At 34.9% G+C, this 18,973-nt stretch overlaps 2 protein-coding genes and 1 pseudogene across 3 annotated transcripts; 1 reads left to right on the top strand and 2 right to left on the bottom strand.

Annotated features, from left to right (window-relative positions):
* Window positions 1-562: 562 nt before the first annotated feature.
* On the bottom strand, window positions 563-3,521 carry LOC105458828. Its single transcript, XM_011704395.1, has 9 exons — window positions 3,366-3,521; window positions 3,075-3,194; window positions 2,735-2,852; window positions 2,364-2,634; window positions 1,666-1,788; window positions 1,479-1,569; window positions 1,196-1,332; window positions 872-1,004; window positions 563-763 (listed from the first exon to the last, which is right to left on the bottom strand). The coding sequence occupies exons 1-9, from the start codon at window positions 3,519-3,521 to the stop codon at window positions 713-715; spliced, it is 1,200 nt and encodes a 399-aa protein (XP_011702697.1). The 3' UTR covers window positions 563-712.
* Window positions 3,522-3,808: 287 nt separating this feature from the next.
* On the bottom strand, window positions 3,809-6,201 carry LOC105458817 (annotated as a pseudogene).
* Window positions 6,202-8,822: 2,621 nt separating this feature from the next.
* LOC105458816 lies at window positions 8,823-18,575 on the top strand. 2 transcript variants are annotated; one of them, XM_011704374.1, is made up of 17 exons: window positions 8,823-9,158; window positions 9,346-9,468; window positions 9,628-9,745; window positions 9,824-10,085; window positions 10,439-10,613; window positions 10,895-10,985; window positions 13,446-13,707; window positions 13,794-13,955; window positions 14,067-14,157; window positions 14,237-14,373; window positions 14,843-14,975; window positions 16,799-16,918; window positions 17,000-17,149; window positions 17,434-17,698; window positions 17,967-18,090; window positions 18,238-18,328; window positions 18,466-18,575. In XM_011704374.1, the coding sequence occupies exons 1-14, from the start codon at window positions 8,949-8,951 to the stop codon at window positions 17,440-17,442; spliced, it is 2,043 nt and encodes a 680-aa protein (XP_011702676.1). In that variant the 5' UTR covers window positions 8,823-8,948; the 3' UTR covers window positions 17,443-17,698; window positions 17,967-18,090; window positions 18,238-18,328; window positions 18,466-18,575. The 2 variants fall into 2 exon arrangements, with proteins under 2 accessions (XP_011702676.1, XP_011702677.1); XM_011704375.1 differs by lacking the exons at window positions 16,799-16,918; window positions 17,000-17,149; window positions 17,434-17,698; ... (1 more) ...; window positions 18,238-18,328; window positions 18,466-18,575 and adding an exon at window positions 15,075-15,254.
* The last annotated feature ends 398 nt before the right edge of the window (window positions 18,576-18,973 follow it).

Raw genomic sequence — 18,973 nt, 5'->3', positions numbered from 1 at the left:
TTAAGTTATCAAGTTCCTATGAGAATTTTAATTTTGGATCGATTATTGCAAAATAAATTGTGCGGTATTTCTCTTCTGAATTATAACGTTCACAATTTTTAATTGCAATAAAAAAAAAGGTACGAGATTTATTGGCGTCAAATCTTGTATTTTCGGTATTTTTGACAATTAAAATAAAATTGTCAAATCATCAATTGTCATGTAAATGTATTATAATAATTCACGTGCGGATGACTTTTAGAATTTTCACAGTCTGGCCTGCACGCATGGAAAAAAAAATTATTAATAAAAGGAGCGCAGCATCATGAAAATATCAAAGTTTTTTGAAATTTTTTTAAAAGAATAAAATCATATATAAAATCACATATAGGTAAGACATCATTTCTAGATAAAAAAAAAATCAATTTTAGATATCGCTATACAATCTTTTATATGTATATACACATTTTCAAGTTGTGACTACAAAAATTTTCTTCCTAGGCAATTATTATAAAAAAAATCGTACGATACTTTCTAAGTCTTTTTAATATATTAAGTCATTTGTAATAAAAGAGATGTAAGATCTATTGGCGTATAATATATTTCGTCGTATTTTCGATTTCTTTAAAGTAACCCAGACCGATCGCTTGCTGAAATTGACAAACCACGAGTAAATGTTGAGTAAATGAATTTTACAATTTTATTAAAAAACTGCAGAAATGCGTTGAAGTCGTCAATTGAAAGAACGCAGCATCGTAAAATAAGACATCATTGTTTTCAGAACCTTTAGGAGAAATTAAATCAAAGTTCTTTTTGAACACAGAAAGAGATTACGATTATAAGGATATAGAATCGTAAATAGTAGTATTGCAATATAGTGCAATTTGCTTACCGTGCCAAAGTTTGCAATAGTCAAAGGCACGACTTTGCCAGCAGTTATTCTACATGGTAACACGCTTCTATTCATAATTAAAAAAAGAAGTTTTCGACATCTCCCCGAAGTGTAATACCAATTTGATCTACAACTACAACGATCGGAAATTATTTCAAGGTCCTTCTTGATTAGGAAGAAGTAAGTATATAATAAAGCTAAAAAATGTTATTATCATTATCGTGTTTGTGAAAAAAAATTGAAAAAATGATTACGAATTACGTGTATCATGCCCAGAAAAATTACGATAATTGTATAATGCGCTAAAAGAAATTATGTTCTTACATCGACTCGTACGGAAGGATGCTGTAATCTAATAGAAATTGAGCTGGCCAGAATTGTAGGAAGAGATGAATGAGTTGAGCGATATAGATAGCAAAGGGTTCTACGATATCCTTCGCGTTGTTCAAGTTCAAGACCACCTGAAGTATAACTGATTTCAGAATGATTTCAAAAATTTTCACGAGATACAAATTATCTCTGTCAAAGATTGACTTTTCGTCGATTGCAAAATTCTCTTTGGCGGAAAATTTTACTGCGAGATGTAGCACGAAACAAATTCTCATACCTGTATGCCGATCATACTGCCGCCAATCATGTTCAGGCAAACGCTGACCAGGAATATATTTGTGAACGTAGACTCGATCAGTTCCGCGAATCTGCGAAATCGCGAAAAAGGCTCAACGCGATTAAAAAGGTAACACGGAGACGTAAAGTTGTGTGCAGTATGTCTCTACGCAGCCAGTAACACGCACTGTATCACATGCAGATGCTTGCGCAGGCAGCCCAAAGCTCTGTTGTAATTGACGTCTTTTACCTTGTCGGGTTTCAGTTCGAAATTGCCATCGCTGTCTTTGCCGATGTGTTCCAGCGTGTGTCTGGAAAGCCGCCCAAATGATAATGCTCCTGGGCGAGATCGAAACCAGCCGCTTTGTCATTCGGGCTGGGTTCGAGGCCGAGATCGGGATGGACGACGAAGTTATTAGAATGTATGTACTCGCACAAGTCGAACGGATGGACGCGGTATACCGTTCAGGCCTTTATGCTTCGGTCTTAATCTTAAAATCCTAAAATTCAACGAATACTCTCTAAATATGAATCAGTGCATAGTCACTGATTATCAATGGTTATTCATTGCATGCATCAGTCCCAAGTATGTCACTGGTAAATCAGTGAAATTACAGATTAATATTAATAGTTTAATTATAGCTGATTAACAGTGAAATTATAGTTAGATTACAGGTACTGACTCAATCAGTGATTTTTCAGTACTTTTCCACTGATTCAGATTTAGAGAGTGAAAATACCGACTTTGGTTAGGGCATGCAGCTCTATTGGCTGACATCTAAGGATTTTAGGATTAAGACCGAAGCATAAACCAGGTCTCACACGTTCACCCTTCTCATCATATTTCGATTTCTAATTTATCAATCTCGAGCGATGATACCCTTACCCAACGATCGCGAACATCCCGCACGCGTGCCGGATCAGAGCGATGTAGCAGGAATCGACCGCGATCGTGATGCTTATGTGGGAGAACACGGCTAGGTAACAGTGTACCGCCATCGGATACAGGTGCTGGTCTAACGTCTCGCCGTATTCCACGCGCAGGGGTAGCTTCGATTCCGCCACCAGGGAGGATACCGTCGCGTCCGAGGTATCCTCCAGCAGCATCACCACGACCGACTTCGCTATGAGAAGAATTGCCACGCACTGCATGAAGACTGGAAATCGAGTTACGTAAGCGTTAGACCGAGCGTGCACCGAGGGTGCTTCGGCTGTGTGGGTTTCGAGAAGTGCGTCAAAATTTCTTCACCGACGTACCTCCGTATGTCAGAGTGATGTACCGCCCGTACGCGGTGTGCCGTCGTAGAATGGACCTTTCTACATCCGTATTCAACGACAACCAGTCGTCCTCCATCGTTTTAAGACAGGTCTTCAACTGTAAATATAATTAAGGCACGTCTTTTTCGCGACGTCGATTATACCGTACCAGAATTAAGAATTGCATCTATATAAAAAGATAAGAAGAAAACCGACACGCGAACATATACACACGGAATATCGATGAAAGATCAACCCTAAAATTTCCCATTAACAAACTTCGACCAAAATTTCTATCATGCTAACAGCATCATTGGACTCATGTGCGATTGTCACGTACTTTCTTGTTGTTTACCATCAACCACCCTAATTTGAAGCTGAATATTATGGTGATCCATATCGACGGGGTGCACGAGAACACATCGTCGAGATCCGCCGCGGCGATTAGAAGATACAGTAGCTATTACGTCAATAATGCAGAATGTGTATTATATTTTAAAAGATATATAATATAAAAAATATATTATATACATTATACTTAATTAATGTATAATCTAATGTAAACATATCTATTAATACATCCGGATGAGACTAGTACGCTGCTGGGATATAATTTGTGACCTGTACGTACTTGAGGTACAAGAATGGTGATGGAAAACGTAAACATCGGTACAAAGAGAAGACACCTGTCGCGAAACGCATGATAGGGCCATATTCCTACCATGCTCATGTACGCTCTAGGAACTATATAAAAGCGACTTTGCCAAATGTTCTTTCGCTCGTCCATTTTCAGGACTACGCGAGCTATCAACGATTCCTTGTGAATACTCGTCACTCGGCAAGCTGCGCGAGAACGGCTATTATCAATTCCTTGTGTCGCGACACACTGCATGGCCGTAATTATGACATTACGCAATTATTTCCAGCGGCGTACAATTATAGTTACCCCTCTCAGTTGCTACTATGCAACTGCGCCTTTCGATCGCGGTTTCGCGAAGCGTGACAACTAACTGCGTATCTCGCTATAATGCTCGGAATCAATTGCGTTCTTGCCGTGCATCGAACAAAGCTGATAGTTAAATTGAGTTATTAAGTTGCGTCTAGGAGAATTTTATTTCTGGACAATTTGAGTCGATTATTGGCGAAAGAGGAATTGTGCGGCGTTTCTCTATTGAATTACAGTGCTCACAATTCTTGAGTGCGATAAAAAAAAACGGTACGAGATTTGTTGGAGATAAAATCTTGTATTTTCGATTTTTTTGACAGTTAAAATAACTCGGGTCAATCGTCGCGTAAATGTATCACTGACGATTCACGTGGCTTGTAGAATTTTTTTTAACGAACTGCTCTGCACACGCACGTGTTGAAACTGTCAATGGAAGGAGCGCAGCATCGTGAAATAGGACATCGACGTTTTCAGAACCTTCGAAGGAATAAAATCACGAAGTACATCTTAAGACCAAAGTTGCAAAGAAGAGCTGAAAAATCTATCAAACAATAAGATTTTATTTACCACGCCGAAACTTTCAATGGACAGAGTCGCCACTTTGCCAGCAGTTATTCTGCATGGTAATATGGTTCTATTCATGATTAGGAGCAAAAGTTTTCTACATCTTTCCGAGGTGTAATACCAATTTGCCCTGCAACTATGATTCAAATCGTGATTAATAAATATACTGGTAAAACTAAGAAATTCGTTCATGTTTACAGTTCCTCTTTTCGACTTTTGGAACGTCAACGTTTCGAAAGATAACAAGAATTCTGAAATTGAGCTCTGAAAGAATTTGTGATTTCTTACATCGAATCGTACGGAACGACGCTGTAATCCAATAAACTGAGCCTGCCAAAATTGAAAAAAAAGATGGGTGAGTTGAGCAACGTAGATAGCGAGGGGCGCTACTATGTCCTTCGCATCGTTTAGATTCATTAACACCTGAAACATACATTTTCTCTCGTATTTTCTCCGTATTATTAAATTATATAAATTATATAAAGAGTTATCAATGATTTGAGAAAAAAAAACATCCGAATCGGAAGATAATAAATAGCTAGTACTTTCAAAATGTTAATTCTCATTAAAAAAATCTTCTCGTTCGCTGCAACAATCTTCAACATAACGAAATCAGTGCGCATACCTGAATACCACATATACTGCCACCAATCATATTTAAACTAACGCTGACTAGAAATATATTTGTAAACGTGGACTCGATCAGTTCCGCGAATCTGCGACGAAATTTGAGTTACAAACGACAGAACACGAACAATATTGTTAAAATAAAATATAACACGCACTCTATTACATGCAGATGCTTGCGTAAGCAATTGAAAGCTTTGTAGTAATTTACGTCATTAATCTTGTTAGGCTTCAGATCAAAATTTGCATCGATATCCTCGCCAATATGTTCCAGCATGTGTCTGGAAGCCGCTAAAATCATAACATTCTTGGCAAATTATATTTTCAGATCGCGGGATCGCGATCGTCAAATTTAAATTTCAATCGAAATTGAGATCGAGGAGAATACAAGGAGGACCGAAATAGATGATGTCACACACATCAAAATGCTCGAACTCAACGTTTGCCTGTGTTACCTCAGATTTTTAAAACATCTTTCCTGATACTCTTACCCGACGACCGAGAACATCCCGCAGGCGTGCTGGATCAAAGCGAAGTAAAAGGTATCAGCAGCGATCGTGGCGGTCACGTGAGAGTAGACGGTCAGGTAAGAATGAATCAGTATCGGGTAGAAGTACTGATCTATCTTGTAGCCGTATTCCACGCGGAAGGGTAGTTTCGTTACGGCCAGTCTGGTCGAGTTCGACGTATCCTCTATCATTATTAACACAATTGACTTGAACATGTACAGCAATCCCGTCGTCACCATAAAGGCTGGAAAGACGTGATTTTATGGAACGATCGTCGCTGAAAGGTTCGATTAAGTTACTGGAAAAGAGTTTTCTAGCAAACTTTCAACTCTCTCGTGCACTTCTCCCCCCCCCCCCCCATCCTCCTTCCGCCAAGAATTTTTCTACCCAAAACTTAGTTCAACTTCTTTTTCACGCACCTGCGTAAAATATAGTCAGGTATTGACCATATACAGTATGTCGTTGCAGAATAGCTCTCTCGCTGTCCGTATTTAACGACAGCCAATCGTCCTCTATCGTCTTAAGACAAGCTTTTATCTACAAACACATCCCGTCTCTTTTTCACGATGATAACAATGATATTTATTATCGGCTATTGAGAATTTGACTACGTGACGTTAATCGTATTAATAAAATTATGTATTATAGTCGCATTATTTACTTTCTCACTGTTTGCCATCAAGCTCGCTAATTTAAAGCTGAATATTATCGTGATTAGTATCGTTGGCATACACTCGAATAGATCATCGAGATCCGTCATGGCAATGTGGACATACAGTAGCTGTGTAAAATATTGATATCAATGTTATAAAACATTGACAGTGATAATTAATATGTACTTAAAAGCTAGAAAAACTCAAAATATTTCTCGTTAAAAAGAAAGATAATATATTTTCGTGTGAAACAAGCTGATTAATAATTGAGCACTGTCGTGCGATTCAAAGAACGTGTCGTAAATTCTATAATATATTAAATTCGCAATATAAAAATAAAAAAAAATATTGATTTTATATGAAAAATGTTAACACGAAGAAAATAAAAACTTTCCTAAGGTTCATGTTAATTCCTCTCGATCGTTAATTCCTCTCAAATAAATTTCTCGATTATGTACTACCATGGGTATAAGGATGATCGAACAGATCGTAAATGTTGGTACAAAATGCAGATATCTATTGTGAATCGGTTGGTACGGCCATAGTCCTGCTAACGTCATGTATAATCTAGGAATCGCGTAATACCGACTTTGCCAAATGTCCTTTCGCTCGGTCATTCTTAGAAATACTAGAAATGCGAACTACATCAATGATACTTGCTTTACTCTGCGTATACGCTCGCCACCAAGCGAAGCGCCGGGACATTAACAATTCCTTGTGTCGCAGGATGAACGTTCGTCATTACGCCATCATGGCATATAGTGCGCAATTATTTGCACGCACCTGAAACCCTTTTCATCGTAACAATTGATTCCACGATCGACTCTTTTACACTACGCGGAAATAGTTTATCGCTCGAACAATTTGCGAGTGCAATGCGTTCGACACGTGCGCGATACGACAGTATTAGCCACGTGTTCGCGAAATGGAGCTGTTCTAAATAATAAATAGCAAATAAAAAAAAAAGTAGCAAATGCGTGCGAAAATGGAAAGTTATTAATATAAAAAAATGTGACATAACTCGATTGGATTAGAAAAAACATATATCACAATCTTTTCAGTGAAATTATGTACAAAAGTGTATAAGTTATACCCGAACATGGATAAACGTCTTTCCTATAGATATAGCCCAAAAATTTCATGGTCTGTACTATAATAAAAATCGAAAGTTTATGAATCGACAAATTTTATCAACAAATTTTGTCGATAAAACGTCAGTAGAAACAGAATAGAATTTCCTAATAGAATATGACGGCAGATGGACTGCAAAAATTGAGCGAAATCTGTCATACGTTCTATTTAAATGATCGCAAAATGATAGATTTTGCTTGGTTTCTGCAATCTACTATCAGATTATGTTGTCAGAATCTACTGGCAGATCATGAACTTAATGAAAATGCAGTTAATGTCAATCCGCTGCAATATTATGCTAATTCAACTTGCTGGCAAATCGCTAGTATATTCCTAAGATTTTGTTTATTGGAATAATGTACAAGATTCAGAATCAAAATTCAGAAGGATACATTATACTTATCTTAATAAGAAGTGATATCACCAAACAAGATAAGATGACTGAAAACCTATTTACATCTAAGCAACTTTTATATAGTACCAATGTTTACGATAAAAATATGTCATTAGATATTGTAAGCTCAATAATCTCTCTCTTTCTTCAGATAGTGCAAATGGATTTTCCAAGAAATTTTACGGCGTTGGTATCTTTTCGATAAGTATTTTTGCATTAAAATAACTAATGTTTTTTTATACATCTTCGGACTAAATAAAAATATAATTTATTAAATAAAATTTAAATTTATTTATTATTTAATATTAGTATTTTAATTACTACAATATTTATACATATATTGATATTTAATACACTTGTCTGATTGTAAGATATAATTATCATTAATTTCCTTCATAATTCTTATGTAAACGTTAATAAAATAAAGAATAATTAAGACATTCAGGATTGAAAATTTGTTCTGTAGACTAAGCAAGGGGTAAGAGAAGATAAAAAACTTAGAAGTTCCAATTAATTAATAAAAAAATAAATACAAAGTAATAAGATTATCGTAATTATGCAACTTACAAATAAACTGTTCATTTCCAATTCATTTTCTAAATTCTCGTGATTTTCTAAATTCTGTAAAAAAAAAAAGAGACACGATAAAGCATAGCTTGGTTGTAAGTATAACTTGGCTTTCTTGTCAAAGTCTTGAATTTATAAACTACCGCATCGAAAAAGCGCTAATCATCTCGTACGCTCGAATCGATAACGCCACGGGCTTCCGTTGGTCGAACGGCTCCTCCAAACAAACGGATACCTGGACGGCTAACTGACAATGTATCATTACTCGAATATCGAAAGTGTCAAACTTGATTACTACATCCCGTATACGTCTCGTACATATGCATGACGCGTCCACGGTTTATTCATCGATCATTACAATCGGCAGCTTCCTGAAATTGTTCAACCTTATTTTTAATATTAAGAAGGTACAATTAAATTCCTTGCAGAACTGTGTACTCACGCGTGTTATTGCATCTCACACAGCGAGACTTAATCGGCAATTCTTTCTCTATACTATAAAATCCTTTATTGAAAACTGAACTGCGCACGGTCTCTCAGAATTAGAGTTTCTTCCTTGAATTCCTCAAAAGTGACTATACTTCTCCTTACTTATGTATTAGAAATATCTATTCCGGTTATACATATGTATTTTTTTATCCGTTTCTCCCGCTTTGTTATTTTCATACCTTGTTGGAGCATGATAAATTCATATTCATTTCGGATCATGCAATTTTCCGCTAACAATAAGTACAGCTTGTCAAGATGACGCGATGGGGACACGTGCGTATTGTCAGTTGACGATTTCTGTACAACTAACAATAAAGCCGAGTCCCTCTCGCCGATGCATCTCGTCCCCCTTCGTGCACTTCTTCCCCCCCACAAATTTCCAATACGTTGGCGAATTAACATGAGTGTGTTCGACACGCGCTATTACAGTGTAACGAAACTGTTCGCCTCGATGGTCGGTATTTGGCCGTATCAGTCGCAGTTTAGAAAAAAGATCATCCAATCGGTCAGCATGTTCGTAATGTTCACGTTTGTTCCGCCTCAGGTAAAGGAAACATGTAGCGTTTTGTACGAACGACTGCGCGTATAAAGTATTATCTTAACTCAATATTGAGAAAGATTCGGCGAGATTTCGCGCGAGTTAATTCCATGAATTCAACAGTGTTAACGATTCGCTTAAAAGATACGACGAAGAAATATTCAAATTTATTATTCCTATATTATCGATGTAGGCGAAGAGACTGTACGACGTGTGGGGAGAGGACATCGACGCCATGTGCATGTGTTTACCTCCTATCGTGATCATTTTAGTGAGCACGGCTAAAGTAATGACCAGCGTACGATTTGAATCGGAGGTATTAATTATATCGTTATCGTTTTACACGTTCATTGTCCTTAGGTGATCTCGCTCGCTCGTGATGTAGAACGTCGAATAGAAAGTATGATACGGCGTATAAATGCGTTAACAAATCGATTAAAGCCGCGCGTCTTCTTCATGAAATGCCGGTTTTCAGGTGAAAGAGCTGCTGCACCAGATTGAGACGGACTGGAAAATAAATCCGACGACGGAGGAGTATAAGATTTTAGTGAATTACACGTCGAAGGCAAGAACGTTGTGCATCATTTACTCAAGTATGAAGGATTCGCGGCTGCGGAGGGCGTAGCGAACGTATGTGTAGTGTACGTGTATTGTTACACCTGCCTTTTCAGCTATGTTGTGTAACGGACTCATGTGTTTTATCATGATGCCGATGATCTCGCCGTTGCTGGACGTCATCTTACCCCACAACGAAACGCGCGAGAGGAGCCTGGCCTACGACCTCGATTACGGGATTGACGTTCAGACTCACTGGCTGTGGCTGTGGCTGCACAGCAGTACGACGTCGACGGCGACTATGTTGAATATCATTGGCGCCGATCTGATGTACGTTACGCTTACCGTTCACAGTTGCTGCTTGTTTGCGATAGTGAGGTGAGCACCCTGAGATAATCCCGTCAGTTTGCAGTTCATCGCAGGCGGCGACATTACTGTACATTACCTCACAACCGACAATCCGCGGCGATCTGAGAGACAAGCTAGATGAAAATGTTAAATAGTTGTCTTCTTCAAAAATAATTAAAGAAAATAAAAGTTTAGTTTTACTAAAAAAAAAGCCTCTCTCACGAGATCGAAAGATCAAGATTTTAAGAGATCGTGCAATTCTAGAGAAAATAGTTATGTTATTTAGATAAACTTATTTACACCTAAAATACTTTTTTTATTTCTCCAAGATAAATATGTAAAACATTCACGCATGAAAGATAAAATAATCGTTTGACCCGTAGACATAAATTGGAGCACGTTGCCGATTCAATCAGAAAACATGTCATGCAATCTCTAGAGGATTATAATTATAATGTTAAATGCTATGTGAAATATGAAAACCAGCAGCTAAAATTAAAGGAACAAACTGCTGCCGTGAGAGAATGCGTCATTAATCATCAAAGAGCAATACAGTTGGTATATACATTCATACAAAGGATGTTCCTTATTAGACGCATCTTCTTTTTACAAAGAGAAAAGATTAGTTAAAGAATTTGTAATTTAAGTAAGACACATTTAATAAAATACGCTGTATACATACAATCATTAATCTCGATAGAAAATATAAAATATTCTATAAAAATATACGTTTAAAAATTACAAAGGATATTCTATATGCAGTAACGTATATTTTTGCAATACGACATTAATTTAAATTTCTTAAATACATTTTAAATTATATATTTTTCGTTAATTAGCTGTGTGCAACTGTTACACTGCATTTACACGTGGTGTTTCCTCGCCATATTGGGCATGAACCTAGTCGTAATAAGTATCTCGGCAGTTCAAGTAAGTCTGAAGTGAAAAAATAATTTTATATAGTGGACATGTCTCACTCCTCACTCTCTCTCTTTCTCTCTCTCTCTCTCTCTCTTCTCCTCCAGCTAGTGAGCAGGTTGTTCCAATGGGACGGGATGGCGATGTGCATTATGTTCATATGTGGCCAACTGACCCACTTGTTCTTTCTTAGCTTAATGGCGCAATTTCTGCTGGATCAAAGCTCGAACGTTCATGAATCAACGTAAGTGAGAATCGGAGCGCGGATGCATTGCCGCGGATACATCGGATATTAAAAGCTCCAGATTTGCAGGTATTCATGCTTCTGGTACAATATGCCTGTCCAGATACAGAAGGACATTGTACTGATCTTAATAAGAAGCCGTATACCGTGCAAGATAATGGCTGGAAAACAATTCGTAATGTCACTGGAGAACTTTTGCACGGTACAAATAATAAAAAAGAAATTTACCGTATACGATGCTATATATAAGTATACTTGTAAACACCGTAATAATTTCTATTTCTTTAGATAGTACAGACGGCAATGTCTTACTTCATGGTGTTGGTATCTTTCCGATAAGTATTTGCAATTTTTCATAATAAATAACTGACGTCTCATGCACCTTTATGCAAATAAAAATATGATTTGTTAAACAAATACTTATTCAATGCCTATATTATACATTGATACTTAACATATCTGTTAAACATAACATCGCAGTTTTCTTCAAAATTCTGATGTATCTAATTGATAAAATGAGAAGAATAATAAAAATATCCAAAATAAAAAATTGTATTTAAAGATAAAATAGAGATAATTGTAGTAGTTAAAAGTTTCCCAATTAAAAATACAAAAATAAAAACAAAATGAATGAATAATCGAGATTGTCACAAATTATGCAATCTATATAAATTGCTTAGGTATAGTCTATATTTTTATGTCTCTTAAGTTACTTTTTAACCTTACTTTTTTAAAATATGATAATACAGAATTTCCTTCTTCTCTCTTATCAAAGCTCCTAATTAATCTTATTGAAAAGCACTAATTGGTCCGCACGCTTAAATCGAATGCACTGCGACTTGCTTATTAATACTGTAATGTAGATTAGTTCACAGCCGTGTTAAAACCCACGAATCCGCCGATAAAATATGCGTCGATGGTCAGTTGCATCATTTGCATCCCGTATTTCAATATATTTATTAAGTAACACGTCTCATGCATATCTAACAATGAAATCGCTTTTCTCTCTGCGAGAAATAAAAATATTTTTACCTCGTAACTCACTTCGTAGACAATTTGTAATTTCTACGTACGAGGTGACCAAAGTTCTGTTGCAAATTACATAGCACGCAACATCCCCAACATCGATCAATTTAATATGTACCGAGTACCTTTCACGGCTTGTATACGCCTGACAATCCGGTATTGTTCGAACTGACAATCCAATATTATCGTAATCATATGTGTTCTTCTCGTCTATGTCACTTTCTTCTCATACCATACATTTAACAAGGGGCACGCTGTCTCGCGATGGTACATTTGCACAATAACCCGCGTACGACATGAATCCGGAAATGGAAAAATACTATGCTACCAATAAATTCTTTTTGTCGCGAATCGGCGGCTGGCCGTATCAGCGGAGAGTACTGAAAGTGCTGATACCGTGCCTTTTATCAACGGTGCACTATTCTACCTTCGTAACTCAGGTATACATATCGTATTAATTACGCGAGATGCAAATTTTGTTGAAGTAAATTCAATTCTTTCTTTTTAATAGAAAGTATATTTGTCATTTGCTTGCGCTTTTATATTGCCGATATAATCGCTAACTTTTAGGTACTTCTATTATACGACACTTGGGGTGACATGAATGTTACCGTTGAGTGTATAATTACCCTTGTTATGCTTTTGAGTGCTAGCACAAAGTTAATTAATATCGCTGTAAATAATCACAAAGTGAGTTGTCAAATCGACGAATCGGTAATGTGTATTGTGCGGTATTTGCTGTTGTTATTATTATTATTTTTTTATATTGTTGGTCAGTTCGGACGACTATTGCAACTTATGAACGAACATTGGGAGCTCTTTAATAGCGAATTAGAACGCCATATCTTGAGATATTATGCTAGTATTGGCCAAAAAGTAACAAGATATTTTGCAGGTACAAGAATAAATAGTTCTTAAATCTTTAAAGAGAAACATCGTGATGTGTCATCGACTCATCAATTATTACAACCAAAATAATATATTTAACTTTTCTTGTGTACATAAAATCTTTTTTTTTTATTAGAATTAATTTTTCAAAGTTTAAAGTTTCATATATTTTTACACAAATTTTATGGAATTATAAAACACATATGCTGAGAGAGAGAGAGAGAGAGAGACTCTGACCATTCTTTTGACATTTAATACAGCTAATATATAAGCTATATATATATATATATATATATGTGTGTTTCTTTTTACAGTATATTTTATCATAATTATAACATTTTATTTGCTAATTCCATTAATACCAAAAATCTTGGATGTCGTACATCCGCTAAATGAGTCGCGGCCATTGGCATTCGTGTATCAGGCTGAATATAGAGTGGACAAAGAGAAGTATTATTATCCAATTTTGTTCCATTCTTACGCTCTGAGTGTAATTACAGTAACAATTTTATTCTCTGTCGATACCACGTATATAATATGTGTATTGCATGCTTGCAGTCTATTTATAGCTATCAGGTAAGTAAAAAATTAAAACAGATTGTACTTGTTCTAATTACATATCTTTTACAAATCGGTGTTTCTAAGAATTTACTTTTTCAAAGCCAGCGTCTTGAAAGTATTACTGGCGAAATAGACACATCAAACGACAACGAAATAATACACAAAAAAACGCATTATCATCTATTGATGGAGAAACACGGTTCTGCCGGCAATGATTACAGTGAATTGATAACGTGCTTAAAAAAACATCAACTTGCATTAGAGTCTGTACTAGATAAATTTCTGTCGCTTGTGATAACATTCATTTGTTAATTCGATATTCACTTGATTGTTTATATTAAATTATTTTATCCGATCTTGTCTCTCTCTTTTAGACATGTTAAGATACTGAACGCCACGTTCACTCAAGCGACATTTATTCTTCTTGCTATGAATACGCTGCTTTTGAGTGTGATCGGAATACAGGTGAGCATTTAAGAAGCACATAAATACGTATAGCTCCACTGAAAAATATATTTTATAACGCAATACTTAAATTTTGCAGCTTATAAATAATCTGGAGCATACTGAAGAGGTAATAAGATATATTTTTATAACTTGCGGTGTGTTTACTCATCTCATATGCATGTGTATTCCCGGACAATTGCTGATAGATCAAAGCACAGAAGTATTCGATAAGGCGTAAGGATTCGTGTGTATATCTTTAGATTTTGTTGTTTTTGAATCTTTGGATGCAAATAACAGAAGTTCCTAATCTTGTGATATTTAATTTCTGATGAATATTCTTTCAATATCTTCAATCACTACTTTTTAAATTTGTTTCGCAATTTTTTCAAAATAATTTTTAAAGAGAATTTGAAGCCTATCTATCAATAGTATTAAATTTTCTATAATTAAAATAATTTTTCTGCTAATTATAAGATTGTAACATTTAAATTAAATCGTGGCACCAATTAATGCTAAAATTATATAATGCCAATTAATATAAAAATCCAAGAGTTAATTTTTACAACTTGCTCATGCAAAAGACATTCACCAAAACAATGAATCTGTGAACAGCGATGCTTTTTGCGTTGTTTCTTCTAGCATTACATAATTATAAATGACTTATTTTGTTAATAAAAATTTAAATTTCCATCTTGTCTGTTAGATACGGTTCAGCATGGCATACATTTTCAATGAAAACTAGAAGTTTATTAAGAGTACTTCTTTACAGAAGTCTCACCCCGTGTACCCTCACAGCTGGGAAGATGTTCGTTATGTCAATGACTATGTGCAGTTCGGTACGTTTAACTTACATAAAAAAAATAGAAAATAAAATGAAAAATTTTTTGTTATTTTACATATTTACATATTGTAATAGATTAATATCCAATTTTAAGGTGATGCAAACTGCCTTGTCATATTTCACGGTCTTTCTATCCGTCAGATAAGAACATTATTGTAATTATGTATATCTTCACAAATTATCCAGAAAAATCATTAGCAGTCGTTAGCATTGTGTTTTCTTAAGCACAATTGTAATTATTATAATAAAGCGACGTATCAAAAATACGAATATATATGTATTTTATATTCGATATTTTGTGAAAGAAGAAATTAATTTTTCTTCTAACACATAAAGCTTATTAAATATTTAGATTGTAATATTTAGATTGTAATATTTAGATTGTAGTAGGTTTTATTAATGTGCGTATATGCTGTATTTTTGTTCGCTTTATAGAAAATTCATAATTTTTTAAATGTTATTTCACATAATTTTTTCTCACACAATCGAAGAGATCTGTCAAAATTTGTAACAGACTATTACGATACCAAGGCGGTGTTCCTCGATCGATTAAATAATCACTGATCACTGTAAACGTTTTTCAAAACATTTTCACAAATGTTTCGCGGATTTATCACAATAATATATATTATTTTTCCTATTTCCCGCTCGATCTATTTTTCTACAATTGAATATTTAGCAAAAGTGACGCGCAACCATTTTTACCTAAAGACATACACCGATACACTGCTTCAGAAATCAATTTTTTTGTCAATTCAAAAAAATTATAAAACTAGAGATGCATATAGAGTATCTTAAGAAATAATGTGTTAAGTACTTTTATTTCGCATCGATAAATTTTCGTAAAATCATTAAAATCTCGTTTTAAAGAGTATATTTAAAGGCGCATGGTGTGCATTATCGAAACTTACACGTTTATCATGGCAGCATCATATTTCTCGAAGAGACGATTTGCTTGATTACACTATACTATTAGAATTTCTTTATACAAATGAGAGACACAAACATTAACATGTATATTATGCTAGTATCATTAGACCGACTGCGTCTATGTCTATATTTTATAGTAACATTACGATAACTTTACAATGCCTATTTCTTATAATTTCTATAGAACGTTAATCGATACGGTCTTTTGAGCACTTCGTGACATCGAGAACATGAAATAATAATACGAGGTGTCTTCAAAGCTTTAAAACGTACAGTGAGACATTATTACAAATTCTATTTCTTCGTACGTTTCATCTTTTTTCTAGCTAAAGCGTGTACTGTATTGATGTCGCCGCCATACGGAGCACCTTTAAGTATATTTCTCAGAACAAGGTTTTAACGGAATATTAAAAAGATATTTAGAAAAAAAGGACGAAAAAAAAGAGAGAGAAAGAGAGATCTAGTGAGGCGAATATTTATGGATTTCTTACTCACAGTGTAACAAAGCCATGGATTTCTTTGACACGCGCTATTTTAGGATTAACAAGTTCTTTCTGTCTTTCGTCGGCCTATGGCCATATCAAACGTCCTTCATGAAGCTTCTAACTCAGTCGTTCGCCATATTCGGCGTCACGATAATGTGCGCGCCGCAGGTAGTTCACTGAATAATAGTAATATTAGAATTGAACGAATTTTTGATGAAAATATATCAATTAAGCTCTACATTAAAAAGAAAGTTTGCCTAACATACGCTAATTCGAATAATAGTCATGCTTTTTGTGTGTCACAGAAGCGATCGTCTAGACGCGAGTTTACGTTCTATCCGAATACACGAGAAATATGTATGAGATATAATCAACGTGTCATAAATTCCTTATTTATTACCAGATTGCATATATGCTTAAGCACGCGGATGATCTGGACAGCATGTTCGAGCTCATGCCAACTCTAGCTGGCACGGTGATATGTGTCATGAAGATCATCAGCTTAACTGTCAACTCTGAAATGGTAAGCATCAACTTAGCTGTCAATTTCGAAATAGTAAGCATTACCGTCGTATCGAATCGGCTTGTTTTAAACGAGCTTTAGTTTAAGGGTCTTCTGCAACATATGCAGAATGACTGGGACAATCTACTGACGAGTGAGGAAACGCAAATTTTAACGCATCACGTCGAAAAGAGTCGAAAGCTCACGTTGGCGTATTCAAGTACGAATTCAATTTCGCACTGGAATATCGTGGTTAAGTATTAACATTATTAGACAGTTCGACATCTCCCCTCAATGAATTAAAAAAGACGTATATTTTTATAAAATATATATCTTAACATAAATATGTAAAATAAAACAAAAAATAAAAAAAACTCGGAAATCGCAAATATGTAGTTTAAGGCTAATAAACACTAGCTTTAATAAATTTACACTTACCAATTAAAATTATTTATTTAATTGCTTTGTGCTTCTTAAATTTTTATTTAGAAAAAAGAAAAAATATATAATTTTTCCCCTTCTTTCTCTATTTATAGTTTGCGTAATCGGGTTTATATGGTGCTACGCTTTGATACCTCTTACCGCACCTCTATTCGACATCATCTTACCCTTGAATGAAACAAGACCAAAAAAACTGCCACATCTCGCGGATTTTGTCATTCTCGATCAAGAGAAATATTATTACGCGATTTTGCTAATCTCATATGTCGGTTATGTTATGTGTACTTTGATTGCGGTAGCTACCGATACATTGTACATTTTTCTGGTGGAGCATATTTGCGGAATGTACGGCATACTGTGGTGAGAATTGGTTAATATCTAATGAAAATTCTATCAGTTAAAATAATTATTTAGTTGATATAATTATACGCGGGAAAAAAGATTTTTGTTGTAACAAATTTTGTTAATCATTATTTAAATAGCAGATTTTATTTTGCTAATAAAATTAATCAATAGCTAGCAACAATGCTGCAATAGCTTATTTTTTTCGTGTAAAATTTACGCGAAAAATAATAAATTGTGAATTAGAAATTGAATATATAAGAATAGATAGATATACTTGTTGCAGTCATCGCCTGAAAAATTTAACGATACACGATGATTTACAATTGATAGATGGTAATTACATACACAAGGAAATCGGTCAATATGTTCGACGTTGCATTCAATTACATGAAAGAATCAGACTGTTGGTATAATAATTATTTCAGGAATATGTAGCACATGTTTATTTATATATATCAATATTTACTCACCTATGTCTATGTTTAAACGTACCGTCTATTATTAAACTTTCACTAAAAAATTTTCATTTACATTGTTAATATTTATCGATCCAGATTTATAGAGATGATGGAATCTACAATCGCGTTGTTTCTATTTTTCGACGTTGGATTAGGATTTTTATTGCACACTTCTTCATGCATAATGGTGAGTGTAATAATATTTAAATTTTAGAACTTATTTAAATTTTGGACCTTATAAGCCTAAACGGCAATGTAATGTACATATCTTGTTATTGATTATTGCTGAGAATAAGTTTATAAACTCAGAAACACTTTTCGCAGATCATAGTTCGAATGGGATCGTCTGAAATTATGCGATACGTGGCTCTCGTGATAATGCAAAGCTGCCGATTATTTTTCAACAGCTGGGCCGGGCAAGAAGTGACCGATTGTAGCGTCAAGGTCTCGATAGCAGCGTAAGATAAAGAATCTCTATGAACTTAGCAACCCTACCACTAAAAAAAATTTAAACTGCCATAATTAAATGCTCATTTATCGCTAATTTTGCTCTAATCACGAATTTACTGATTCTACTCATTCGCAGGAAATTAATATAAAAAATGAGGGTGCTGACGTTATGTTAGCATCTCCCCCTTCCTCCAGAAAAACACAGAGTGCTGTAAAGAAAAAAATAGATATATCAAAATTCTTTGCTCTAAGATATTGCAAAGAAACATCGAGAATTTTGGATAATTGTATCTTATTCTTGTATTCATGCACTTTAATTATGGCATATAGTCACTATGTAATGTGGCATTAATCAATTATGGCACTTAATTATGGCATACAG

This window comes from Wasmannia auropunctata, unplaced genomic scaffold (assembly GCF_000956235.1).
Source record: "Wasmannia auropunctata unplaced genomic scaffold, wasmannia.A_1.0 LD334294.1, whole genome shotgun sequence".
Taxonomy (NCBI): Eukaryota; Metazoa; Arthropoda; class Insecta; order Hymenoptera; family Formicidae; genus Wasmannia; species Wasmannia auropunctata.
Note: the sequence above shows the minus strand (reverse complement) of the source record. Positions and strands in the feature narration are given on the sequence as shown.